The sequence below is a fragment of the Diceros bicornis genome, chromosome 7, assembly GCF_020826845.1.
Source record: "Diceros bicornis minor isolate mBicDic1 chromosome 7, mDicBic1.mat.cur, whole genome shotgun sequence".
Taxonomy (NCBI): Eukaryota; Metazoa; Chordata; class Mammalia; order Perissodactyla; family Rhinocerotidae; genus Diceros; species Diceros bicornis.
Window position 1 is genome coordinate 74,894,869 of NC_080746.1, and position 18,586 is coordinate 74,913,454.

At 35.9% G+C, this 18,586-nt stretch overlaps 1 protein-coding gene across 3 annotated transcripts in view; it reads right to left on the reverse strand.

The window, feature by feature from the left end:
- Window positions 1-2,480: 2,480 nt before the first annotated feature.
- The window catches only part of PIK3C2A (phosphatidylinositol-4-phosphate 3-kinase catalytic subunit type 2 alpha), a 109,059-nt gene continuing 92,953 nt past the window's right edge, over window positions 2,481-18,586 (reverse strand). For 2 of the 3 annotated variants that reach the window (XM_058546049.1, XM_058546050.1), the window contains exons 23-33: window positions 16,807-16,943; window positions 13,557-13,726; window positions 12,839-12,995; window positions 12,035-12,144; window positions 9,388-9,595; window positions 8,069-8,193; window positions 6,939-7,056; window positions 6,777-6,849; window positions 6,328-6,437; window positions 6,115-6,240; window positions 2,481-4,386 (exon numbers count right to left, since the gene is read on the reverse strand). In XM_058546049.1, coding sequence (XP_058402032.1) covers window positions 4,204-4,386; window positions 6,115-6,240; window positions 6,328-6,437; window positions 6,777-6,849; window positions 6,939-7,056; window positions 8,069-8,193; window positions 9,388-9,595; window positions 12,035-12,144; window positions 12,839-12,995; window positions 13,557-13,726; window positions 16,807-16,943 — 1,517 coding nt within the window. In that variant the 3' untranslated portion in view covers window positions 2,481-4,203. Of the gene's footprint in view, window positions 4,387-6,114; window positions 6,241-6,327; window positions 6,438-6,776; window positions 6,850-6,938; window positions 7,057-8,068; window positions 8,194-9,387; window positions 9,596-10,801; window positions 11,101-12,034; window positions 12,145-12,838; window positions 12,996-13,556; window positions 13,727-16,806; window positions 16,944-18,586 lie in introns of those variants that run through there. The other variant, XM_058546051.1, reaches the window with a different exon arrangement.

The window sequence follows — 18,586 nt, forward strand, 5'->3', positions numbered from 1 at the left end:
AAGCTATTTCCCCATTGATCTTGGCAGTCTTGTGAGTGTCTTTGCTGGATCATGATTCAAAGAAACAAAAATAACCAAATAGTTGTTCTAGAAATGAAAAATACAACAACCAAAATTAAAAACTCCATGGATGGGTTAAACAGTTGAAGAGAGAAGTAGTGAATTGGAAAAGAAGTCATAATAAATTATTCAGAACTGAAGAAAGTTACTGATCCATAGATTTAAGAATCCTAAATAGAAAAAAATAAAAAGCTATCTACACCTAGGCATGCCCTAGTTAACATGTCAAACAAGATTAGCCCGAAGGGTTGAAGGTGCATGATGGCTTCCTTCATGGAGTTCATTACATGGTTGTCTAATTTTGTATATGTCTGATAAAGTGTTTCAAAAGAGTAATTAAGGGTGAAGTAAAGTCATTTATTTTCTGATAGAAACTGAGTTGATCATCCCAAGAAACTGGCTCTAATTGTTGAAGCGCCTGCTCTTTCACGGTCTCTGGGCCCTTTTACATGTTATCTCTGGAGCCAGAGAACCACAGCCGCACGCACACCGGTTATCACTCCAGGAGGGAGGGGTGATAGCAGAAGAATTTACATCTCTCTCTTCTGCAGATATGTCTATAACATGGCTGTTACAATACTATAATATGTAAGTAAACTACGAAAGGCCAGAGACCATACGCATCAAAGCATTTCACTTCTATGAAATGGTGATGGGGCTCTAGCAAAGTGGCAATCCAGACCTTCGAAGAACCACACTTAGAAACCAGACACTCTCTGTAGACATTTTTAGGGGCAACTAACAGGCCAGTTCTGAAATTCAGGATTATTTGAACCTAATAAACTCCTGGGTGAGATGCAAAGAACAGCAACAGTGAGTTCATATCCAAGTTTGGAACCAAAAATCTTAATATGTTGATGAGAAAAGAAATGATGGCAGAGTTCCTTTATTCCAGAAATATTTTAATATAATCATAGTACAGTTATGAAGTCACATTCAATCCACTGAATATATTCAAGGTATTAATAAAAATATTATACATCTTTACTCACTACCTTAATATAATTAAAGTATTTGGTTCTTATAGTTGAGACTAATTGCCATATTCATTCATATTTGCACTGCTAGTCAAAAAGCATTTAAGTAAATCTATGAATTATGGTAGTGGGGGTTCAGTCCTTTTTCATCTGAAATCTAAGTATCAAAATTGAATGTTTCCTTTTTTTAAATGCCACAATACTTGAATCCTAGAAAGAACAGTCAACCAATTTAAGGCAAGGTATTGGAACTTTTATACAACTTTAATTTGAAAAGATAAAAGAATACTTTATCAATCATACATGCCTTAACATTTAGATACCTATAGATTCTTATAAAGGCAGTAATAAAAATGTCAGTGCAAGTTCTACATTGGGTTCCTCAGTAGAGAAAATAACAGGTTCTTAGAGTAAACCATTTTCAAATCCCAAAACACTGCAAGAGGAAAGAATTCTTTGGGTGCAGGACTTACATGTAGCATAATTATTTTTACTGAATAAAGATAGGTATAAAACATTGTGATTATACATAAAAATTAGTGTCTTGGCCAGTTTGTTTAAACTTTTGTTTCAAATTTACTTTAATGCAAACTTTAAAAAAACAGTTGATTAGGCCCAGCCCTGTGGCATAGCAGTTAAGTGCACGTGCTCCACTACTGGCGGCCTGGGTTCGGATCCTGGGTGCTCACCGATGCACCGCTTGTCAGGCCATGCTGTGGCAGCGTCCCATATAAAGCAGAGGAAGATGGGCACGGATGTTAGCCCAGGGCCAGTCTTCCTCAGCAAAAAAAAGAAAAAAAAAAGAAAAAAAGAAAAGAGGAGTATTGGCATGGATGTTAGCTCAGGGCTGATCTTCCTCACACACACACACACACACACACACACAAAAACAGTTGATTTAAAATCTATTGATAGTAGTAGTGCAAAGAGGTGCCTCTGTCCCTTTTTTTGGTAAGGGCTGAAGATTAGCGTTTCACAAAGAAATAAGTTATTAAAATATATGTAAAGTGTGTGTGTGTGTGTGTGTGTTTTTAATGACCGAAGAAGGCACAAAATGAATTAAATTAAGAGAAAATATTACCACTTGTTCTGAACTCTGGTTAACTGTACAGTATTAATCATAATATACACTTTTAGATAAGAATCCAGATTTCTTGTAATTGAAAAGTGACATCACATTTTCTAACTCTATTATTTGTGCTAAAAGACACTGCTGTAACAGACTGAAATAGGCAGTATACACTGAGTCCAAGTAACAATGATGTTTTACCAAGACAGTACTTTTTTTTTTTTTTTTTTACAGTGGCTAAGTGACAACTCATGGAATGGAATTAGATCTCAAAAGCTTAAGTGAAAGTATCTAGTACTTCTTCATATTTGCAAAGCTACTCACACACTTTAAGGAAATGTTAACTGTAAGTGGAAAAAGCAAATAAACGGTGGTGCTTTGATCTGCATTTTAATTAACTTATTAAATAGACAACACATTTAAACATTAAAAAAAGAAAAAGACATTAGTATATCGTACTCACGGGCTTTCCTACAAATGGACCATTAGTGTTAGGCACCAAAAATTTCAAGTTTTTTTTTTTTTTAACCTGTCACACTGATACATCCTTAACTCTTCTATTTCTGCTCCACAAGTATCACCATTTACCTTAAACATTTGCAAAGTCCATAAAAATTCTGTTCTGGGCAAGTGAATTGGAGATTGTCCTTTCTTTCTTGGTATTCTTCATTGCATATTTTGTCAGTTATCTTACAGCAACTAGATTACTACAATCTCTATTACCATTTAAAAAGTGTCTGAATTTCTCTTCTAGCCATGAGAATGAATATATGTACATATTTATCCAAACTAAACACAAAATTATGTGTGAAGTTGAATGAATAAAAATGAATCTTATTCTTAATAGTTACTGTAGAATAATTTTAGTCATGTCCCTTATGATTCTGAATTCCATTATATTAAGGAAAGTAATTCATATGAATGTACAATGTTTACATATGTAAGTAGACAGCTTTCAAAACAAACTTTGCCATAAAAGTCTACGTTAAAATTCAGTCTGGACCCTTGTCCTTGGCCTCTTGTGAAGAGTCTGCCCTACTCATGGAGTTCTTCTACCAAAGAGGAATGGGCACATGGGTGAACAATTTTCACTTGTTTAATGAGGGAGTCAAGTATAGATATATGGAGGTGAAATTACCAAATTTCAACTCACACTTGGGAGTAAATGTAGGATTATAATGGAATGATGGAATTTAGTGTGTGCTATATCGATGAATCTCCTTCAATTACTAGGCAACAAAAACATAAATCGAATGGCTGACTATTTAAATAACTAAGTCACACATCAGAAGTGGAGAAAATGATCTTTCTATGGGAAAACAGTTAGTAAGAGTACATAATTTCTTGTCTTTAGTAAGTTGAAAGTGAGTGAAAACTACCTACTAAATATTTATCAAGTCAGGAAAAAAATCAGAATGAAGTGCCATGGAAGCATATGAAGTTAAGGCACCATTATTTACAACTTCAGTGATTGGCACTTATTCTGAAAAAGGCTTTGAAGACATGAATTTAAAAAAGCAATATTATTTTCCCCTACTTCTGTAAACTACTTAGTAGTTCTTAACATAACTGTCTATTATTTGTGCTTTGCTTTTCGGCCCTGTGGATAGCAGCTGCATTTTATGGTAACATCCTGCACCTTTCCTTTCCTTTGGTGTTTGTGAACATACACAGTGGTAAAGGCTGTAAAAGGTGCAAAACAGGCAAACAAACATGCCATGTCTGTGTAAGAAATAATGTAAAACAGGTGGCTGACCTGACACAGTACCATCAGACCACACGAAAGCTATTCTGAATTACTCAAGAAAGGGTTAAATCCTTCAACTCACTCTTTCTCAGGACTTATTATATATTAAGTTTAGGGTTTATAGTATTCTATGTGACTTTAAAACGGCAATGGCTTCAACAAATTCATAAAAGTTAGTTATATGACTCTTGGTCCAACAGATGTGTTGAAATGCAACAAGTACATTTACTTTATAATTTCTGTCCAAGTATAAAAATACTATACAAAGTCCATAAGTGCATGTGTGTGCGTGCGCGCGCGTGCACAAGTCTATAACTGCTCTTGCCTCCAAAGCTCAGAAATTCACTAGCTTACAAATAGGTTGCTGCAGTCAGCTGATACCACTTAACCGTCTCTTTGCTCAAGTTGAAATCTTTCAAAGGCAGGGTTATTCCACCCAAGAAAAAATTCTCCCGCAGAGATTCTGCACTGAGTACACTTAGTTGAAGTTCTCTCTGTCTTAGGGTTTCTTTGCTATATCCACTGTACACAAGCTACAGCAAAGGCAAAAAAGAAACAGTAAGTTACAAATGATTTATTTGTTTGGTTTCTTGGGTTATTTTAAGTAAAAATATGAGTGAGATTATTAGAGTGACTACAATTACTGACATTGATCATGACACATCTGGTGGAATCTGTTTCATACTTTGGATGCACATTCTGTATTTCAGTCTTGGATTGTATTATCATTCCTCTGAGAGTCTGACATAGGAATGCACAAAGTAGAAAATTACTATTGCTAAAAACTAAAAGCATGTTTTTTCTGAGACAGAGGTATGGGTAAGGGAAGAGAAATTACATGGAAGCATGACTTAAGATGATCTAATAGCTAGGAAAAAGATAATGGAAGGAAGCAAGTTGGGATAGTATAATTATAATTATTGTACAAAAAATGAGAAATTAAATTTCCTTTTGTCTTTTTCCTGTTGGATTTTATATACCATGAAATGATAATTTCTGACTATCCAGTGCAAACTCACCAACTATAAATGCAGTTTACAGCAAATCTGAAGTGTTGAAAACTATTCTCTTTCAAACACTCACCACATTCAATACTGAGAATTTTTTTTTCAAGAAAGCCTCACTGTAACTTCTGAGAAACATCTCCTTAACCTAGTCCTTCTCACTGTTTGACTATAAGAACTAAAAAACTGACATTTCGTTTTCTTGAAAGTACAACACTAACTAGAAAAAAGCCAATATACTACTTCTTGAGAATAATACCAATTGGTCTTCACCAAACATTTTATATGTTTTTAAAGGGCTGAAAGGACATTGTACGATTTTAATACATTTATAACCTTGATGAAAATTCAGAATTATCTGCTTCCAAATCTCTACCCAGACATGTGGATGTAATGTTAATGTACACAAATAAGTTAATGTACATATAAGTGTACATTAACATTACATGTAGTTAATGTAGTGTTATATTACATTGAGTACTGTACTTAAGGTGTTATACTTAATGGTACTGTACTTATGGTGTTGGGGTGGTGTTTATCCTAAAGAAGCAGTTGACTAAGGGTTAGCAGGTTTTAATAGATTAGTAAGTTTGCAAGTGGACTATCAGTGGCTCAGCAAAGTCACAGTTCTGCTCCACACTGTTCAGCTGATGGTTTGCTTACTGCTTTCCATTAGGTGCACTCTATTTTAAGAGCGTTGCTGACAGACTACAACAAATTAGGAGGATGATTTTGAAACTACATCCTATCAAACAAAGGTAAAGGTACTGAAGATGTTTTAAAAGAATAAGCAGGAAGGGCATCTGAACTTCAATTATCTGACGGGCTGCCACACAGGAGGAGGAAGAGTAGTGCTGTGTGCTTCCAAGAGGTACAACTGAGACTTATAGGTGCAAACTACAGGGAGTGAAGATTTCAGCTCATTATAAAAATAATCTAAGAGTTGGAGCTGCCCAAAACCAACTAGATGGGCTGGAAGTATTTCAACACAGATTGACATCCCCTTTTGTAGAGGGGGTTCAAGCAATGGAAAAGGAGCTGAATAATGGCCCCTAAGATCTTTCTAAAACCTAAGGGTCTATGATTGAGGGTTTAATTCTGCACCATTTTATTAAATACCATTGGACTGCTACTGATTTGCTTTACTAGTACATTAAATAGTTCAGCAACTGATACCTAAAAAATTTAAATTTCAAGTGTTTAAAATTTAAAATCTCAAACAAATCTAAGAAATTTTTAGAAATGATTTTAACTTACCATTTCATTGAATGTGGGATTCCTAGTTTTTCGTGAAATTTTTGTTTTACGTTTGGATGTTTTGTGGGTATCTGGAAGTAGGTATGTTTTGACATATGGATTTGGGTCAGCCCCATCTTCAGTAACCTACAAAGAAAAGCATTCCCTTAACAGTAGTGCTTCCTACTAAGGTATAGGTTCCCTCTACAACCCTCATGATTCGCAACCACTCACAAGATCTTTGATGTGCATCACCATGATGAAGAGAGTGCCATTTCGGTAAGAGAGGGATAATTTCACTGCTCCTCCTATTTGGCCTGGAGTAGGACTGAAGGGACCGGCATCTGAAAATATAAATATGTTCATCTTTATTTTATCTTGCTTGCAGTGGTTCAAGCTGCAACAAAAAAATTTTACTTTAATTCCAGGACCATCACATGTAGGGGGAAGAAAAGGTAAAGAACCTAGTAGGCACTGATAAATGTTTGTTTAGTAATCACACTCCTTCAGGAAAATTAAGTTTATCCAGAAATAGACTGGCTTAGAGAAAACACCCTCCTCTCATTTTCACTGGACTACAGCCAGTAACCCCATTGTCACTCAGCCACATCCACTGAGAAGTTATAGACTTGCAGGTCAGAGGGAAGCCATGAATCATCAATAAAGAGAAAAAATAATCTCACCTGCAGACCTAGCTATTCCTTCAGCTTTCTCATCACGAAGTAAAGGGTGGAAAAAAGTACAAACCAGATCACACTAAGATAGAAGAGGAAAAAGATTTATTAATTTAAATATTATGTAGCACAAAAAATAGTATGTTATTACTTTTCAGGTAGGACAGTCACCTCTGCTACATCCGTTGAAGCACTCATCAAACTCTGTAAATAACTGTTTAACTCAATTTTTCTTTTGGCTGCTACATCTTTTATGTGTGTTCTTCCTAGAACCATCCTATTAGGAAAGCTATGAAAGAAAAACAAATGGGATTTAAAATTATTTCATCTGGAAGTATTTATAGAAATGAGTGTAATATTCACTTAGAAATACACTTTTTATATATTTAAATACAAAGTGGAGTCTTAATCTACTGTAAATTTTTGTGATTTCTCTTCAGAGTACTGGAGATGAAATAGTTCAAGTATCCATTATCCTTTTATGAACCTTGGTACAAAAGGTACTGTTTTGCTAATTTGCTATATTTATTATTTATTTTCTACCTATTTCTTCTCAAGATTAATCATTCACAAATATTTTATGCAGATCTTATCCTCCAAAATGATCATTACTCAATCAGCCATACCTATTGTAGATACCAGTAAAATCCACAAACTACATAGGGCTCATATCAAGATAATCTTAATTCTGCTTATTTTGGTGGTAGTGGAAAAATGAGACTGCAAATGGAAATAAACTCTGATACCCACTTTGCTTCCTCCTTACTTTTGAAATCTAGTCTGATAAGAATATGAGCAACTTGATACAGGAAATCTACTGGTCATTAGCTACATTAAAACTGAGCGTTTCCAAAGGGTATCAGATACAAAACTAAGCACTAAGATTTTAACAGTCTCAATGCCTCAGCTTATTATTTTTCAGAGGAGCTCAGTACGGCCATAATAGATTATTTCTGCAGTAATTTAAAAATCTGACTTTTTAAAACCAAGATTCCAAATTATTATCTTGTGTTGCTTACTGTGGTAGAGACTACAAATTTAAAGCTTCAGCTAAAATCAGAAGGCTGGAAAATCCTATATTTTAAGTTTAAGATCTTGATCATTTATTCATTCAACAAAAACTTACAGTTCCTTGTCTGTATCTGGTACTGTATTAGGTCCTTGTGATACAAAGAAAAATAAGTCACACATGGTCCATAGTATCTTACTAAGTGTTTAACACAAAGCTTTTGACCTACACTTGATGATAATGAAATTGTTTCCTATTAAAAAAAGATGAATGTACAAGGATGGGAACATACCCTGGTAACTTCCAAAGTGGAAAAATAATACTGAGCTTATTGTGAAGTTCCTGAAACTCATCAAATGTCCGGAATACAAATGATGGTTCAAGCTGTCCTTCCCTTAAAATTCGGACTACATAAATCTGAAAAGAAATCACACCCCAAACACATTAGATTTATAATAAAACCTTTCCTGACAGAAAATTTACAGCTTGACCATTATACGTAGTCCAAATGCTTTTAACTTGGTAATATATACGTCACCAATAGGAAACAGCAAATATAAAAGTCCTCATAAATATAGCACATCTAACTACATTCTAAGAGTGATCTTAACCATTGTAAGATATATAAACAAGAACGGGAAAATGCAAGTTATTTTATTTCCAGGATTAAATATAATAAATGTATTTCCCAAATTTATAAATTGAGTGCATTTCCAATGAAAATAATACATAAAAGTTCATTTAAGAGAGTGAGAAAAAAGTCAAAATTTATGGCAGCAAGGGGATGAGTGAAAACTTATCTTACTGGATGTTTAACAATTATAGAGTCACAGTACTTTAAAGAGTAAAATACTGGTGCAGAGTCAGATATATCTACAGAAGACCAGAAATAAATTCAAGGATATATATGAACTTAGTATATTTAAAGATGGCATTATAAATCATTGAGGGAAAGAACAGACTACTGAATAAAATGGTGTTAGGATAAAATACTCAATAAACATACAAAAATTTACTACTAATAAAAAATAGGTGAAAATTAAAACGGTGAAGTCGTTTTCTAAAATCTATCAATTTGTCAAAAATTTAAAGACTGACAGTACTACAAAGTATTATCCAACAAAAATATTAGCACAAAGGTGAAAAATATATTGAGGGGAGAAAAAAAGCACGCTGAAGATCCCGTTTTTGTTCAAAAACAAACTTTATTTGTGTGTGTGTTTTAAAATATTTCATCCCTGGAGAGTGGAATGACAACTTAGACTTATACTTTATATGCTTCCATATTGGTTGAATTTGCTACAATGAGCAAGCTTTACCTTTGAAATTAAGAACAAATTGAAGATAAGGAAAGAGAAAAGCAAAATAGCACCACCCTTTTAGTCCTGTCTGTGAAAGGAAGAATATCATTTGTCCCTCATGGGTTTAGAGCAAATTTACCAAGAAATAAATACCAAAGAACAATTAGGGATGCTCCAAGTACAATTATTTATTTTTGGACCATCCATGGAAGAAAGAAGTTTGAAAAGAATGAATGCTTGGAACTTTAGCAGAGTCAATGCAGGAAGAAGGAAAGGACAATAATGCACCCATGAGTCTCTACAAACTTACGTAATGTTTATCTGGGTTGTATTTCTTATGATAAGTGAAAACAGAGACTTCCTTGATTCGACCATCTTGTCTAAAGGAGTATGTTTTGGGTGAAAATGAAAGGATGGGTTCATCATTGGAAGGAAGACCAGAAAAACGCAACTGAGCAAGGTTGTGAATGAAGAAGTTAAACTTTGTGGCAATGCTTCCCAAACTTGATTCAATCAGCCTACAAAATAATCAGAAAATGTGTTAACAGTAAATGTTCATGAGAATACACGCTCAATTCTTTTAACATAATAAAAGATAAAAAACATTCATATTTCATCCATATTAACAGATTCTCACTTTGCCAAGGACCCCCTTTGTTCTATAGGACAAAAACCCATTAAAATATATCTCACCCCAACAAAAAATTTTAGCACAAGAAAGTCTCCATTCCATCCCATCCCACTGTCTCCAAGAAATGATGCTTGGATTCCTTGAGCTCTGTGGGGCCCAATACTAATTAAAAAGCTATTAGGGGGCTGGCCCGGTGGCGTAGTGGTTAAGTTCGCACACTCCACTTTGGTGGCCTGGGGTTCACAGGTTCAGATCCCAGGCGCAGACTCCTGCACTGCTCATCAAGCCATGCTGTGGCAGGCGTCCCACATATATAAAGTAGAGGAAGATGGGCATGGATGTTAGCCCAGGGCCAATCTTCCTCAGCAAAAAAGAAGAGGATTGGCAACAGATGTTAGCTCACGGCTAATCCTCCTCACCAAAAAAAAAAAAAAAAAAAAGAAAAGCTATTAGGGATAGAAGATGATTGGTATAATGCCAGAAAGATGATTCATTATTTTCTTCCCTGTAATAAATGGGGAAGGTGACAATTAAACAGGTATAGAAGGAAGCATCCAAAGTAATCCAAATTTTTAAAAAATCTCTTCTATCAAAGAGTAGAATAGTAGAATCTGGTATTAGATACCATCTTCAGATAATCATAATTTCCCTCAGTTGGAAAAAGAAGTTTTGACAGGATGGGGAGTTTGGATGGTATAAATTTGGAAGGCAGGCCTGGATAATACATTTTAGGCAAGCAAAGGAAATAAGAAGTCTCAAAAACAGGATAAAGGAATACAGAAAGAGGAAAGAGATTAAAAAAGAAAGGTCAGATAACCTCACACAAAGGTTTTTACCTTCCTCTGTACTGAATATTTGCGTCCCCCAAAATTCATATGTTGAAGCCCCAATCCCATAGAGCCTTTATGAAGTTAGTAACTATGGTTCAACAAGGCCATGAGGGTAGAGCCCCGATCCAATAGGATTAGGTCCTTATACGAAGAGACAAGAAACCACAGGCTTTCTTGCTCTATCTCCTTCCTTCATGTGGGGAAAGAGCAAAAAGTCCGTCACCTGTAACCTAGAGCCCTCACCTTAGGAAGCAAATCAGCCAGCACCTTGATCTTGGACTTCCCAGCCTCCAGAACTATGAGAAAATAAATTTGTGTGTTTAAGCCACCTCATCTCTGGTATTTTGTTATGGCAGCCCAAGCAGACTAATAAGTGCCTGCTCTATAGTTGTGCCCAGGGGAGCCAACAAATCTCTTTTAAAAAACAAAACAAAACCCATCAATACCTAAATTATCAGGATTAGTTTGGAAGGCTATACAAAAGTCAGCTTCCTTCAATTCAATTCAGCTCAGACTCTTGAGACTAGGGAAGTCCAGTCCAGTGTTTTCTACCTCTTCTCCACTGAGAGGAAGAAGGCAAGAGAAAAAGGAGAGAAAAGAACATGAGCTCACGTACCCCTCCCTAATATGGCATTATAATGAGGTGGTACCACTAGCCAGTGACCAGCCTGGTCACCAGACCTTTAGAACATATTTTCCAGGAAGATCTGCTTTTAAAGCAATAACGACAAGTTCAAATGCCAGTCACTGGTCTATGTGTTTCAAGTACTACGTCATATAATAACAATTTACTACAGCAATGTCCCAGAGTTCGCTGTTTTAAGTACCTATGCTATCCATAAAAATTGTTATGGTAGAATCCTGAAAAATCGATTAGTGTAGATATCATTTTAGGAAAAAACCTTGTATTCAGCACTGTAGAAAATATGTTTCACAGAAACAGTTCATAAATAGGATGTTTATAACTGAAATCATATACTAAATAAATCTTGAGATCACATTTTGAGATAAATAAATGTACTTATTAAAGTGCTATTGCGGGCCGGCCCAGTGGCGTAGCGGTTAAGCCGGCACACTCCACTTCGGCGGCCCAAGGTTCGTGGATTTGGATCCCAGGGGCGCATCAACGCACGGCTTGTCAAGCCTTGCCGTGATGGAGTCCCATGTAGAGTAGAGGAAGATGGGCGTGGATGTTAGCCCAGGGCCAATCTTCCTCAGCAAAGAGGATTGGCATCGGACGTTAGCTCAGGGCTAATCATCCTCACAAAATAAATAAATAAATAAATAAAGTGCTATTGCAAATCCTTTATATTTATTCAGTAAATAAACTTTTGACATAAGATAAACTTTTGACAAATCTACTATTTGTTAATCCTGTGAATCACAATTTTTTCCTGTAAATCAGTATTTTGATATACAGCATTTGTTTAAACTAAGGAAAACAAATCAAAGCTAAACTGTATGTGCCTTCTCCAATATACTTAAATATGTCTTACCTAGTAAAGAAAATTGTAGCTTCTGCATCTGTAGTTTGGGGTTGAAGTGCATCTCTAACATATTTTAAATCTTGAATACTTGTAAGTTCTGGTAACCCTGAAGGAATCATCTACAGGAAGGGGAAAAAAAGTTTGTGAGTTAAATTTTTTAAAAGTCTGTTCCCCACTCCTCCCTAAAAGGTGGCCAAGTAATCAGAACTAAAGCAAACAAAAACAATCTGAGGTTTAAGGAGTCTGTTAGTGTTTTAGGGACCTAAGTGATTCTCTTATAAATGAGAAAAATTGAGGCCAAGGAAGTCAATTGTTAGAAGTCACAAAGCCAATTTATGGACTAAAAGCTGTGAAATCCAGATCTTTTGTCTAGTCATCTGTTTCTACATCAATTTCAGTCACAATAAAAAAATCACAGTGGCTTTTTTTGTTTGTTTTTACTTTTCACTTAATATACATCCAGAAAAGTACAGAAATCTTAAGTGTACAGCTTAATGAATGTTCACAATCAGAACACATCCAGATGAAGACACCAATTATTTACCAGCATCACAGATGACCCTCTCAGGGTCCCTTTCAGTTACTAATACCCCTCATCCCCAGGGTAACTGCTCTAGTGACTTATTTTTTATATAAATGGTGTCTGGCATATTTCACATAACAGTAATTTTCAAATATTTTGGTAATAATATATCTGACATTTGAAACTACAGTAAATTTTATTCCAAAAATCACAAAGTATCCTTTTTTAGATATTGATACACAGAAGCATTAATATAAAATTAATCAAATGCTTGTAAAGAACAGAGTTACCAGTGAAAGGAGGTTAAGAAAGAGGTTTGTTTGCTTTCTTATCAAGTTGTAGGCCTGACAGCAGAGGTCCACAAACAACTGGAAACGAATGGTGGGCTTTTCACCTCCATTAATGACATATGCCATATCAGAGGTCAGCACAAAAGGAGCCCGATCTCTATGTAAAAGAAAGTACATACAAAGTATTATTTATAGAAGTTATTCAAATAGTGCTATTTCTATACATGGTTATTGAACTAAGCTATCTGAGCCAAAGCAATTTGCAACTGGGAAACTTAGTATCAGGCAGTTTTCAATTTGCATAATTTTTAAAAATTCACATTTTCAGGAAAGCCATCAGATAATCTCATTATTTAGATAGAGCTTATATATGAAATTGTTTCCAAGGTGATATTTGAGATCAAACAGTAGTGATAAACACAGAGAGAAAAATTTTGTACTCATTGCTATTATGCAAATAGAAACATTTTTAATAGGTACCACTAACTAGATAAAATAAAATAAAATACACCTTAATTCATTTCAACAAAGGTTACACACACATACTCATTCTTGTCTACTACATGGTAAAGTCATCTCTTAGGGCCTTTTTCATCCCCAGTTATGCTCAAAGGGAGCTACAAAGCAAACAGCAAGAAAAAAGGCAAGATTTGGGACGTTAATTTGTGAAATAGGAAGCACCTCTTTTCTTTAGCAACAACAGTAACAGTATTAGTACCTTTTGAAGCTACCAAACATCTGTGCGTGGCCCAAAAACTTTCCAAAGTCAATGTGAAACATGTGTCCTGTGCTTCGAAGCATTATATTGTCATTGTGACGATCACAGATGCCTAAAACATAGGTGGCTACGCAGCATCCAGCACAAGAATAGATAAAATTCTCAGAAGCCTATAATAAAGATATAAAATTATTTTAGGAAAAAAATTATTTTTAAAACAGGCAGGGTTACAAGATTACAGTAATTCATCACTCTTTGAAAACACTACTATAATCCACTTTCTCAACAATTTGTAAGCTGGGTTATGGTAACAACAGCTAGCCTTTTCGTGTCTCAAAAACAAAAACACTCTTCTAAAGGTGGTTATTGTCCCTTCTCTCTAGCTTTTGTCTTTTAACAGGCGGAGATCCCACCAGTCCCTACTTAGGGTACTTGCTGCGTTTGAACATCCTTTAGGCATCTTGTTTGTGGAACCCTGCTCCTCACAGGCTCTGCTGCTTACCACAAGAGGTAACACTGGGCCAAAGATTAATCTGATTAAAAAATATTCTTCATTTTTTTTGGCTTATAGGGAGGGCATGTGTAAAGAAAGCCAGCTTATATCTTTAAACATCCAATAATATATTTAATGTGTTGTTTTGCCCATTTGGTGACTCCCTATGTGTCATCTGCAAGTTTCTCAAAGCTGGAGAGCTTCTTTCACTTTAGTCCTGCTATCTTGGGGATTAAATTACTAACATAATATCATACAGAAGGATCCAGCAAGATCCATACAATGAATATTTTTATCTAAAGCTTCTGCATTTAGTTTATTCTCAAGATACTACATTTCTGAATGGAGAAGTCATATAGCTCTACATGTCCATGTGGTTAATTTTATTCTATAATCCCCGAGAAATCATTACTGATGATGATGATGATGATGATGATAACAGCAAATGTTTACACAGCACTTATCCCAAACCAGGCACTGCACTACTCTTTCTCCACACACACAGTACATGTGTATGCATGTATGTATACATTAACTCATTTAAAATCTCACAACAAACCAATGACATAGGTACTGTTATTATCGCCATTTTATATATGAGGGAAACTGAAACACAGAGAGGTTATTTGCCTGAGATCACATAAGTGTTAGGTGGCAGAGCCAATATTTAAACCCAGGCAATGTGACTCTACAATATTATATATCCTCCTACTTAGTAAAGCACATAAAAAAGCCAAATGCATTAAAGGCATTCAATGTATGTTATTTGACAATTGTTTTGTGTCAAATAACTTACCCAAAATCACAAAAGAGCCACCATTACTATAAACAAGTATTGACTTCTGCTACACTGCTTTCCCCAAACCACAAAGAAGTAAGAAAAGGGAGTGATCTTAAACAGTTTAAAAGACCAACAAAGGACAAAATTCTTCTACTTCATTTTCTTAGGTCAACAGATAGCATTTGAATGTATCTATCTGTAAACGTGATGCATTAATGATTTGACATAAACTGGGCAGGCAAATGACATTAAAACTCAGATCTTCTGGGAGAAAGTCAAATATCGTGTGATTTCACTCATATGTTGAAGATAAAAACAACAACAACAAACAAGCACATAGATACAGAGATTAGATTGGTGGTTACCGGAGGGGAAGCAGGGAGGAAGGAAGGCAAAAGGGCTAATAGGGCACATGTGTCGGTGATGGATGGTAATTACTCTTTGGGTGGTCAACACGATGTAGTCTATATACAGAAATCAAAATATAATGGGCCGGCCCCGTGGCTTAGAGGTTGGGTGCGCGCGCTCCACTGCTGGTGGCCCAGGTTCGGATCCCGGGTGAGCACCGACACACCGCTTCTCTGGCCACGCTGAGGCTGCGTCCCACATACAGCAACTAGAAGGATGTGCAACTATGACATACAACTATCTACTGGGGCTTTGGGGGGAAAAAAAAATAAACGTTAAAAAAAATATATATATAATGATGTACTCCTTAAATTTACATAATGTAAGAAAATAATTTAAAAAAAAAACTGGGATCTTCTTACATCACCACTGAAAGTGTTCCTGAGTCTTCCTTAGGCCAATTTAGGATCATTAGAGGCCTTACGTCCTAAGAAATTTCCCTTTCCTATTATGTAATTCAAAAGTCTACTAAAACAAAAAATTGATGCCTCCAATAATAAGAATAGCTATCAATTATAGAATTTACACTATGTAGTACTTTATATATATTCATTTAATTCTCACAAAACCTTACAGTACTATTATTTTTTACCACCATAATATATACTACAATACTATAATATGTACTATAATGTGTTATAGCAGAGGTCACTGAGGCACAGAGAGGTTAATAATCTGCACAAGGCTCTATAGCTGGTGAGTGACTTGGGACCTGAATTCAAGCCCAGAGAGTCTGGCCCATAATCTTGCTCTTAACTACCATATGATGCAGCCACTCTTATTCATTTCCGTAACTTTTCCCAAGATCTTTGTGAAATACAACTTTCTGAGTTATAAAAATACCTGTTTTGCTGGCCTCTAAACACGTTTCAAATGTTTTTTGGGTCATTTAGCATTGGTTTCAGTCAGATTCCTGCCATTAAATGCTTTCTGTTTTTATATTCTTTTCTTTAGTTGGAGAAAGATGCTGTTTTCACAACTTAGACTAAATGGCTAGTCACTAGAGCTGGAAAATGAAAGCACTTAAGACTTATGTAATATATTTTTGACAAAGTTATTTAGAATGAGTGAAGTCGGGTACCTGAGGGTTACTATAAATATTCAATAAGACTACCTTTCGACCTTATTATGAAAAGAAGTTAATCTTGTCAATTTGCTATTTTCCTGTTTAACCTGAGGGGTAACTCAAGGGTCACAAGGATTTATTAGTTTGTTTTACAGAATAAAGAGAATGCCCTCAAGGATCACCAAATAACCAGCCCCCAGCTGCCACTGACCCCAGAAGTCAGATTGGCCAGGGGCTTATCGGAGTGAAAGAAATGCGATAACCCTTTTGTTTCTCTGAAACTCCTCCTGCTACACCCCTTAGCTCTATAAAACATCCTGCCTTCTTCTCTTGTTAAGGCGGATTTGAGAGATCCCATGCTCTTGCTTTCTCATCTTGGCCAACTTGAATAAACCTTTCTCCATCTCCCAGAACAGATGTCTCAGTGTTTGGCTTACTGCGCATTGGGCATACGAACTTGAGAATTAAGAGGTTCGGTAACATAAGAAGACATGCTAATCACCTTTTCATATTCCTCTTCAGAGGGATTGTATTTCCTCAGCCACTCTGCAAGTGGTTTGTCTTTAAAGGATCCGGTCACACCATATTCCACTTGAATTTTCCGGAGGGTATCTGAGGCAGGAACTAGCTCCACCATGCCTTTAACAACAAAACATCAAGCTATGTGAAAATGTCTCCCCAAAGTAAGCCTTAAAAAATTTATAGCTTTCGGGGCCGACCCCATGGTGTGGCGGTTAAGTGTGTGCACTCCGCTGCTGGCGGCCTGGGTTCGAATCCCAGGCACGCACCGACACCATTTGTCAGGCCATGCTGTGGTGGCGTCCCATATAAAGTGGAGGAAGATGGGCACAGATGTTAGCCCAGGGCCAGTCTTCCTCAGCAAAAAGAGGAGGATTGGCATGGATGCTAGCTCAGGGCTGATATTCCTCACAAAAAAAAAAAAAAAAAAATTATAGCTTTCAATTTTTGATGTAAGACACCAGTTAGCAATTATCATTTTTAAAAAATCAAGTCTGGCAGCCCATGCTAGAAAATGTGCCCCATCAAAATTATTTTTATTTTCAGAATTTCCCAAGATATAAAGTTGAATTTGACTGTTTGAGACTCTATAGTCTGTACATCCATGTGGTACCCAGCCAGGCAATAACAATTTTAATTACAAACTAAATGATACTGACCTCACTAATAAAGTTACTCAGAAGATACATGATGTCCCATTTCAGTACAAAAAACTTCCTTTAATCATGTATTTGGGCAACATAAGTGTTTCAGAGTACATTAAGCCCTTTCAAAGGGAAGAACGGATTAAGATTGTCCTTGTGATATGCTTAAGTCTCAAATATGTGTTTTGTCTTCCTAACTGAAATGTAAATGCATGGCTGGGTAAATCTTTTTTTTTTCTCTATAACTCCGTTAAAACAAGTATCAAACAAATAAATTATGGGACATCTACACAATGGAATACAACGAGGTAGATCTCTACGTGCTTACATAGAAAGATCTCAAAAACATCTTTTTAAGGACAAAATCCAGATGGAGAACTGTACCTTTTGTTTTTAAAAGAAAGACTATTAGGTATGATGAAATATTCACAAAATATTCCTAGAAGTCTATGTAAGTGGTTATATTTCGGGAGTAAGATGCCTAGGATTGAGGATGGAGGTGTGAGAGAAAACCAAGATTTACTTTTCAATTTATTCTATTACATGTTATATGGATATGTTACTATGTGCATATATTATTTATATAATTTAAAAATTAGTTTTATATATTTAAAAAAATCAAAGAGATGCACTGGTGTCAAAATAAAAGATATAAATACAGAGACCTGCTTCCAAGAAAGGACTGGAAAAAACCAAGTCAACAAGGCTTCTAGGCCACCCCAAAAGCAAGTATGCAGGGCCAGGTTATAATCCTAGTACTCTGGGCACACATGGCAGAAGGAATTCATTTGGATCTTTTACGTTGTTTTGGTTGCATCATCTAGTTTATAGTTCACAGTGACATCCTTTTTCAATGAGTACCTGTATCTTTTTTTTGGGGGGCGGGGGGGGGTTAGGAAGATTGGCCCTGAGCCAACAGCTATCACCAATCTTCCTCTTTTTGCTTAAGGAAGATTCTCCCTGATCTAACATCTGTGCCAATCCTCCTCCATTTTTTGTATGTGGGACACCGCAACAGCATGGCTTGATGAGCACTGTCTAGGTCCATGCCCAGCACCCAAACCCGCAAACCCTGGAACCCCGAAGTGGAGCATGCAAACTTAACCACTATGCCACTGG